This window comes from Nematolebias whitei, chromosome 16 (assembly GCF_014905685.2).
Source record: "Nematolebias whitei isolate Nwh7 chromosome 16, NemWhi1, whole genome shotgun sequence".
NCBI classification, from domain to species: Eukaryota; Metazoa; Chordata; class Actinopteri; order Cyprinodontiformes; family Rivulidae; genus Nematolebias; species Nematolebias whitei.
The window spans coordinates 41,761,406-41,771,516 of NC_056513.1; the positions used below are offsets into that span (position 1 = coordinate 41,761,406).

At 40.5% G+C, this 10,111-nt stretch overlaps 1 protein-coding gene across 1 annotated transcript in view; it reads left to right on the plus strand.

Moving 5' to 3' along the window:
* The window catches only part of ttbk1a (tau tubulin kinase 1a), an 88,249-nt gene that overhangs the window by 15,020 nt on the left and 63,118 nt on the right, over window positions 1-10,111 (plus strand). The window contains exon 4 of the mRNA XM_037690004.1: window positions 4,281-4,354. Coding sequence (XP_037545932.1) covers window positions 4,281-4,354 — 74 coding nt within the window. The remainder of the gene's footprint in view (window positions 1-4,280; window positions 4,355-10,111) is intronic.

The window sequence follows — 10,111 nt, forward strand, 5'->3', positions numbered from 1 at the left end:
GACCTTCCGATCACAGACCTACCTTCTCTAACCTCTGTGCCACCACTCCCCTATATATTTACTGCATCACACTTCACATTAACAATGAAGTTCTGCTCTTTTGGTTCCACAATGATCAATTCATTATTAGAAGGACACGTCAATGCAGGACATGACTGTCTTCTTCTGTGATTTATGTTTTTTTCATTCATTTAACCTTTATTTATACAGGTTAGTTCCCATTGAGCCTCGAGGACCTGTTTCACTTTAAAACCGTCTTATTCAAATCAAATAATAATGTCTAGTTACAGAAAACTAAAGTTTGAGCTGCATTCATTCAGCTGGGACTGCTGCAAAATAAAATAAACAAAGATAAATTCATTGTGAAGTAACAATTAGATTCTTGTACATGTATGTTATCTTGCTCTACAAATTGATTGACAGCTGCTGCTGATTGAACTCTTTTCATGCCTGTGATGCACTGTACATGTCAAACCACAGGTGTGTTAAACTGTGTTGAACCAACTGGTGAGAAAATACACAGCTCAGAATGAAAGCAACTCCTGAAAACGGCACGCAACAGTCATTATCAGAAGAAACCATTTTAATCTGGTGAAAAACAGTTGTAATAAATTGTCCATGTCATTTTGAGTAAAGACTCATTTATGAACATTTAAATCCACACTGACCATCAGTCAGTCAATCTGTACTGGAGCTAAACTGACAACATGACATGCTCATGGAGATATATCTTCTTCATAAGCCTCACAACTCATACTAAATCAGCTTGGAAATGCTTTTCCTCCAAATATTTTATTCCCTGTTGTGTATCTGGGAAGATTAAGAAGGTAATCCCTTAGCATGCAAACATCCCCTATAAACCATATAACATGTTTGATTAGATAAAAACTTGACCCAAAGAACGTCTTTATATGAGATATTCTGCAGCAGTGTAGGTCTTTGCTACAGACAGAGGGAAAAAAAGGCAGCAACAACAACAACAAAAAAATAAGGTGTACCACATGGCTCAGTCCTTGAACTTTGTACTTCTGGGCCGAGCTGTGCACTTTACTTGCAGGATACTTCAGTCGGTTCAGGGCCATTTTATGGAGCACAACTTGGGGAAGGTCCACACAACATTTCTCTGACAGTTCCAGCAGGTAAATCAGGACGTGACTGACCAGATGCAACATAAAGACAGAGTATCGGTCTTTGCGGTCATTTTGAAGAGTTGTTGTTTTGTAAAAGTGCCTACTGAAACAACAGACATTGGACTACGTGCTCTATTGTGAGCAGAGTAAATGAAATGCTGTAAATAAGAACACTTGTTTTGAAGTGATACTGAGGGAAGAGATTAGATTTTATTCATATTCAAACAGTATATCCTCAAGGGATTAAACCTATGCAAAAATGTTTGGTGAAAATTGCTTAAGGTTTTTTTTTTTTTCCGTTCGAATGGGTTCCAAGCAGTTTATCTCATTATCACCTGCTGGGTAGATCCTGGACTGGAACACTGTGGTGCATCTGCCTTAGCTACAGATCTGTTTAGACGACGGCCGTACACAACATAGACCAGAACATGAAGGTCTTTGCAGGGTCTTGGTCAGGTCTTCAGGTACGGCTTGATGTTGAGCATGTGAAGCAAGACTGTCCATGCAGGCCTCACGCTCAGGCTGTGACAATGGTTAGGCAAACAACCCATTGCAGACTTGATAGCAGTGGTGTTATCAATGTGCTAGTGAACTTAGCCCATTCTTGCACAGTACAAACTATGTTGTGAAGACTTTAGCACCACTGTCATCAGTGTGAAGGAGTCTCAAACTGAAGTCTGTGTTGATGTCTGCATATGAGCATTGGTAACAACTGACTACTTACAGTTTTGTTTTTGACAAAAAATAAACACTTGAGTGCCTCAGTTTGTATAGGAAGAATGAAAAGCTTCTTATTCAACTATCATATGCTACATAAAAATACAGACTAAATGGGAAACTGTATTTAGAGCTGGAGCTCTGGTTCTGGTTTCTTTGTAGTACACAATCTGGACCTTTAAACAATTATATATATTTTTTTCTTCTCCCTCTTCAAAAAGGGGGACAAGAAGGGTGTGCTCCAATTATAGGGACATCACTCTCCTCAGCCTCCCTGGTCAGGTCTAGTCAGGGGTACAGGAGAGATGAGTCCAATCATTGGTCCAACCTCAGATCCAGGAGGAACAATGTGGGTTCCGTCCTGGCCGTGGAACACTGGACCAGCTCTTTCCTCTCACTAGGGTCCTCGAGGGGTCATGGGAGTTTGTGCATCCAGTCTTCATGTGTTTTGTGGACTTAGACAAGGCATTTGACCGTGTTCCTCAAGGTACACTGTGGTTGGTGCTATGCAAGTATGGGATTGGGGCCCCGGTGCTACGGGCTGTTTGTTCCCTGCACAAGCGAAGTGGGAGTTGGACTTCTCCAGGGCTGCCTATTGTCACTGATGCTCTTCACAACTTTCATGGACAAAATTTCTTGGTGCAGCCAGGGGGCAGAGGGAGTCCAGTTTGGTGGCCTCAGGATTCCTTCTCTGCTCTTTTGCAGATGATGTGGTCCTGTTGGTGACATCGTGCCATGATCTTCAGCTCTCACTGGAGCAGTCCACAGCCGAGCGTGAAATGGTTGGAAATGAGAATCAGCATCTCCAAATGTAAGGTCATGGTCCTCATCCAGAAATGGGTGGATCACCCTCTCCAGGTTGAGAGTGAGGTTATACCTCAAGTGGAGGAGTTCAAGTATCTCGGGGTTTTGTTCACAAGTGAGGGAAGAATGGAGTGTGAGATTGACAGATGGATTGGTGCAGAGTCTGCAGTATTGTGGACTCTATGCCAGTCCGTTGTGGTGAAGAGTAAGGCAAAGCTCTGTTTACCAGTCAATCTACGTTCCTACACTCACCTGTGGTCATGAGCTCTGGGTAGTGACCGAAATAATGAGATTGTGGAGACAGGAGGTTGAAATGAGTTTCCTCTGCAGGGTAGCTGGACTCTCCCTTAGAGATAGGGAGAGAAGTTCAGTTATCAGGAGAGACTCAGAGTAGAACCGCTGCTCCTCCACATCGAGAGGAGCCAGTTGAGGTGGTTCAGCATCTGGTAAGGATGTTCTCTGGATGCCTCCCTAGGGAGGTGCTTCAGGCATGTCTGACTGGGAGGAAACCCCGAGGAAGACCCAGGACACGCTGGAGAGACTATGTCTCTCAGTTGGCCTGGGAACACCTTGGAATCCTCCAGGAGCGCTGGAAGAGGCTGTGGAAAGAGATGTCTGGACCTCCCTGCTCAAGCTGCTGCCCCCGAGACCTTACTTTGGAACAAGCAGAAGATAATGGATGGATGGATTTATTTTTCTAAACTATAAAATAAAAATTCTGTAGCAAGTAAAGTCTATCCACACTCTGGGTTTTTATTCCAGAAATGAGTGTTGAATTGTTATTATGTAACCGTGTTATGTCACAGCCGTGCAGCCATCACGTCACGTGTGTTAGGGCAGCACGTGATTGGTTGCTTTGGGATGATCTGAGCAGCTTCCACTTTGTCCTGGAGGAGTTTTCTTCTGTTGGCCAACACACTCCAGCAGTTCTCCACCTCTTTAAAAGACACTACAGATTGGACCTCTTGCAGATTTCGGCAAAGAGCCTGTCTCACTCTGTTAATAATTTAAACCCAAGTGACTGAGCAGTTTTTTTTCTCCCATCACGTTTTGTTAAAGCTGTCAGTAAAATGTGCAGATCTATATTTGATTTGAGCATTCAGTCTGCACCTTACTCTAACTTGACAGTTTGAAAGTGGTTGATTTATGCTCAGATATGTGCCAACTAAATAAACAGTCCTGAAACTCTTTTAGGTTCAAGTTGATTTATATTTGTGGAAAGATCCATTTGACCCTTCTGAATAAAGACGTTGGTACAATCTTCAGGTTTCATCTGGGAGACAAACAGATTCTGAGAGGCTGCGCTCCCTTTGCAGAAAGCTGCACGTTATCTGGTGAATTTCTGCAGCTTTGAGCTGAGCTGATGTCACTGACTCATGACACCGTCATCAGCTATTTATTCTTTAATAAGAGTGACTCATCTCTAAGGCATTAATCAGAATTATCCACAGGCCTGCCTCTTACTGTGTTCTTTAGACTGATAAGGAACTTTACAAATTATTTATACAGTGCAGCTTTGGAAAGATTATTTCAAGCTATTTCCTTTTTTTAAATTAATTTTAATTGGCCAATTTCTGCATTTTTGTGAATTAAATAACTGTCACTTTTTTGTTCTTGTCTTGTTTTTAGGTAAAAACCATGTCTGTAAGTTTATTGGCTGTGGTCGGAATGACAAATTCAACTACGTGGTCATGCAGCTGCAGGTGAGTAAAGAAAAATTAAGGTTTTTATTGTTAAACACTACTGAGATGCTTAAAACACACTTTATTTAATGTTAACATTTTTGGCTTTGGTTACGTTTTAATAAAACTTTTGTGGCATGCACTCTAACAAAATCAGTCCGGAGCTTGACGTTAGCTGAACTACAGCTGCGTTTGACAGATCTGTGGCTCTGAACTGCACACGTTAAATATCTGGGTCATTTAAACTGGATTTGTTTTCATTTATTCAAATCTACAGAGAAGAGTGGCAGAATACTGGAGGACAGTCAGGTTGGCATCAAGCTGAGATTCTCTAAAAAGGTTTAGTTTGGGACGGCACGGTGATACAGTTAGTAGAGCTGCTACCTCTCAGCAAGAAGGTTGCCGGGGACCTTTCTGGGTGCAGTTTGCATGTTCTCTCTGTGCTGCGTGGGTTTTCTCCAGGTACTCCAGTTTCCTCCCACAGACCAAAAACATGCATCAATTCAACACTTGCTCTTCTCAAGGGCGAACGTCTCCTCCTCTCCCTCTCTGCTTTGCTTTTGATCTGTCTACAAATCTTCCAAATCATAACTATGAACTTGATTTGATGAGTTGGTCCCGCAACACAATTGAAAACATTTGGCTTTAGGTGAGCCGATTTGCCCTGTTGGCACGCACGCAGCTGGATATATCATCGACTTTGAAGACTTGATGACGTGTCTATCTCTGCTATCATCTGTGGATTTTAAGGACACATTTATAATTGGATTTATGACAACTGGTTCCTGCTTTTTGGATTTGGCTGGTTCCTGGTCTATCAACAAATAAGGAAGTCGTCGGCAGCTAATTTGGACCTGATCATGTTGCTTGCCTTATGATGGCTTGGTTCGTGCCTCAAGTACCCAGACTGAAATGCTTTTGGCAGAAGGGATCAGATCTCGGGGATTATTCTCAGGCACGGTCCATTAGTGTGGCCATGTAATTTGAACTTTTCAGAACTGAGTGGACTGACACAGACTCAAAGTAGCTGTCATTAAAGTTCTGCCTGTCCCCAAAACAATCGTGTTTATCTGAATTCGGCTCCCTGACTGGCCTTGACAGATCATCTTATCTCAACCCGCCTGGAGGTTTTGTAAACATGATGCTCAACCCCTTCCTACTGAGGAATTTCCATGAACTTTTCAGAGGAAACAAACAGGTCTCACTTGTAAATGAGTCTTCAAGGCTCAATGTGACTTATCTATTTAAATAAAGGTTGAATGAATGAATGAATGTTAGACTGATTGGTAACTCTAAATTGTCCCTAGGTGAAAGAGAGAGAGTGAGTGGTTGTTTGTCTCATTTGTCTCCATTTGTCCCTGTGATGGACTGGAGACGTGTCCAGGGTGTCCTCTGCCTCTTGCACAGTTTTCATTTAATTTTTAATTTTTATGTTTTTCTTCTTTTGGCTGCTCCCTTCTTCAGGGGTCGCCACAGCGAACTGTCTCGTATGAAGACTTGACAATTGTTTTTACGCTGGATGTCCTTCCTGACACAACCACAGATCACCGAGCTACCACAGCCCTCTGTGTAGAACAGAGAGCTGCTATCTAGGGTGCCCAGGGAAGCAGATTGTGTGTGTGTGTGTGTGTGGGGGGGGGGGGGGGTTTAAGGGTCATGCTCAAGGGCCCAGAGCAGGTCAAATGTGGGTGGAGACAGGTGTGGGTGCTTCACCTTTACCACCCCAGTGTTTCCCCTAGATAACTTGCGATGACGTGGCGCTCATCTCGTCCATGATTTTTGTGTGTGTGTGTGTGGGTGGGGTGGGTTCAACATGAGGGAAGAGCACTGCCTTTGGGTTTTTAGCTAGCGTGCGTGTATTGCATGCCGCTAGCTTAGCGTTACGTCAGTGCAGACGGGGGCGTGTGGTGCACACAGTTCAATTCGGTAGGTGGGACGCTTAGTTCTCTTGACAGTGCGGGGCGCCCCATTTGTATAATGGTAGGGGAAACACTGCTGTAAGGATGGTACTTTTCTGTGGCCCGGTGTCTGTTTCCCTCGTGCTCCTCATTAGTTTCCATTGTTGCCACCTGTGTCTCGTCCCAGCTGTTTGTCATCATGTCTCGTCTTCTCCCAGTATTTAAGCAGTCCTATTCTGTCTTGTCCTTTGTCGGGTCGTCTTCGTTGGGTACGCTTCCTTGAGTCTCTCCTTGTCTTCCTGGTTCCTCGAGTTCCCCGTGTCTCCTGAGTTCCCCGTGCCTCCCTCCTTGTTTATGTAAGTTTTGCTGCCCCGTCAGCTTGTTTATTTTGTACTTTTCATTTATCATTAAGAACTTATTTTTGTATATCTGCCGAGTTGAGTCCCTGTTCTGCACTCTGGGTTCGCTCCGACCACAAATCCTAACAACTGCACCCACATTTTGAAGTTGTCGGTACAGGGAGTCGAATCGGCGACCTTCCAATCACAGTTCCGCCTTCTGTAACCTCTGCGCCACCACTCCCCACCCTGCCTCTCACACAGTGACTGCTGAATATGGGCACCAGTGACCCCAGTGACCCAAAAAGGAAGAAGAGGATAAAGATAATGAATGGATGACTGGATGGATGACTGGATGGATAGTTTAGTGAGGAGGATTGTTGTTCAATAAATAAAATATAAAGCTATGACCCAGATGTATCTGATCAGGTTTCATTTGCTCATCAGATTGATTCTGATCTGTTTTCTATTTATCTTGGTTTGGCCTGAGTTGACAAGTCACAGACGTTAATTTAACCAGGAATGGGTTTTCTATCAGAACACTGTTCCTTAATTGCACATTTATCAGCTTTGAGTCGCACAGTTTGTTAGTCTGATTGGAATTAGATTTGTCTAAAGCATCTTGTAAATACTGATAAATGGGACTTTTTGGAAACTTAAAACAAATCGACCGGTTCCAGGCCGCCTCACATTCGTGGGTTTGTGTGCTGACAAAACGCTGATATTTTGTTTTGTTCAAGCAACATATAGCTGAAATTACCCTTGGTATGAATAAAAAATTACCATCATTATGTTGTAATGCTGGTGAGTATATTTTCAGTATGTAACAGGATCAACAAGAATTCTTAATCATATAATTTTCCAAAAACTGCTTGAAAACCAAAGTCCTGGTTGTATGTTTTAGACCTTAAATATCCAGAAATACATTTGTTCTGGATGTTTTTCAAAATAAAAGTTTTCTGCTGCATTTGTGTAGTGAACCTGATCTGACCTCAAATCTGATCAGATGAACAGAGACTGTTATTTCATTGATCTGCATCCAGAAATACAGTTTGAGCCATCTGGTGACTTTCTTTCTTGAATCAATCAAGTAGAAAAGACAATTCTCTATGATCATTACTATTTTACAAATGTTTGATAATCAAATTGTGTTAGTTCACTCAATGTTTACAGGTTGAAGAGAACTACTCATTTTTATTTTACATAAACAGTAAGTAATGATTTTTATTCCTCATTCAAAGAAGAAATCAGGTTAATATGCATTTCTTGATTTTTCTGTCTGCAATGAGCAAGTTTGTAAGTATGTTAAAGGTCGAGTCTCAGTCAACTAAAATGTTTACTGAGAAGAAATGTCATGTTTAACTATTTGAGAAGATACAGCAGAGTTTGACTCCACGAAGTCTGGTTTTCTGCAATAATCTCTCTGTCTGTTGTTGAACAATCTCATTCTCTGACCTCGAATTTGATAACATCTTACATCACAAACCACACCTCTATTCTGGTTCATCCACGAATCAGAAAGCTCTAAATTGACCCAGAAGTCAACTCATTTAAAATGTGGCAACTTCCCGGTTCTGGAGTAGTCTGAAGTCTGAAGCCAGACGCTGAAGATTAATGGAGCTAAAAAGAGTCTGATGCTGCAGAGCTCTGAGAGTTCCACACAGAGTGCTGAAGAGTCTGATGCTACAGAGCTCTGAGAGTTCCACACAGAGTGCTAAGGAGATGAAAGGAGTTCAGAGTTCTTGGATGCAAACGCATTCAGGATGATCCAGAGACGTTTTGGGATTATAACTTCTGTTTGGATAACCTCGTACGACTCTCTAAGGGTTTGGCAGTCCTCACGGAGACGCTGAAAGAGTCAGAAAGGAACCCTACGCCGACGCTGATTTTATCATCAACCAGGTAGAAGGTTCTATTTTCGACCAAGTGTACCGTGGGCAAGCTGAGATCTGATGGAGCGTGCACGTTTCTGGTCAAACAGATTAATTCCCTCACAAATCTCTCTGTAAGATAAATCTCCATTTCCATCTTAAACTCTGCTTTCTCTTAAAATCAGTACAGATATTTTAGAAATATCTGAAGCAAAGTCCTCAATCACCGCCGTGTGATTGAAGTCCATTATCTGTGAAACTTGTCTGTTATTATTTTCATATTTTGCCAAATTAATGTAAATGTTTGATGTTAAACTTTGATTCTGAAAATAAATGACCGCATTCATTTGATGGGTCAAAGATAATAACGTCTCTCGTTACATTTCTGTTAAATTCAATGCACGACATTTACACAGTCAGAAAGATGAGGAACTCGTGAAAAAGTATGAATATATATCCATATATGACATACTACATTTGCACCTCTGGTCTACTCAGAGCATTTGATGAAAGAGAAAGAAAAGGGAAAAAGCTTTCCAAAGCACCAATTCTTTAAAAATAACATGTATGCTATTTCAGTGTAGACTAGTATGATGGCATATTAGGGCCTTGCTAAGAAACATTACTAATAAATTACAAGAAAAAACGTAAAATTATGAAAATAGTCATACGACAATAAAGTCATAATATTAAAAGAATAAAGTCATAGTATTACGAGTTTATTCTCGTAATATTATGTCTTTATTCTCGTAATATTATGACATCATTCTCGTTATACTACGACTTTATTGTTGTAGTATAACAAGAATAAAGTCATATTACAATTTTATTCTCGTAATATTATGACTCATACTACAACAATAAAGTCGTAGTATAACGAGAATGATATCATAATATTATGAGAATAAACTCGTAATATTATGGCTTCATTCTTGTTATACTGCAACTTTATTGTTGTAGTATAACGAGTCGTAATATTACGAGAATAAAATTGTATTATTATGACTTTATTGTCATTATACTACGACAATAAAGCCATAGTATAATGAGAATGAAGTCATAATATTGCGAGAATAAAGTCATAGTATTACGACTTTATTCTCGTAATATTATGACTTTATTCTCATTATACTAAGACTTATTATTGTAGTATTATGAGTTTATTCTCATAATATTATGACATTATTCTCATTATACTACAACTTTATTGTTGTAGTATAACGTCATAATATTACGTGAATAAAATTGTTATGACTTTTTCTCGTTATACTACAACAATAAAGTCATAGTATAACGTTAATGAAGTCATAATATTACGAGAATAAAGTCATAGTATTAAGACTTTGTAATGAGATAATATGCGTCTGATATTATCCTTTATTTAAACGGATTCTTTCATTTTTCTGGACTAAGTCATATCGTGCTTTGTGGAGTAAATGTGGACAGAGACGTGTTTAAATTTCTGACTCACCAACAACAGTGGGTCGTTTATTTTAAACGATTTAAAAACACATCACACATTTACATTAATTGGCAGATTGATTACAATTAACACAGCTTAATTAATGAGCTTTGCAATGAGAAATCATACGGCCATGATATCTCACTTGCAGTTTTTTGAACAACAGACATTTCTGAAGATATCTGGATTAATTACTGGCAAGATAGAAG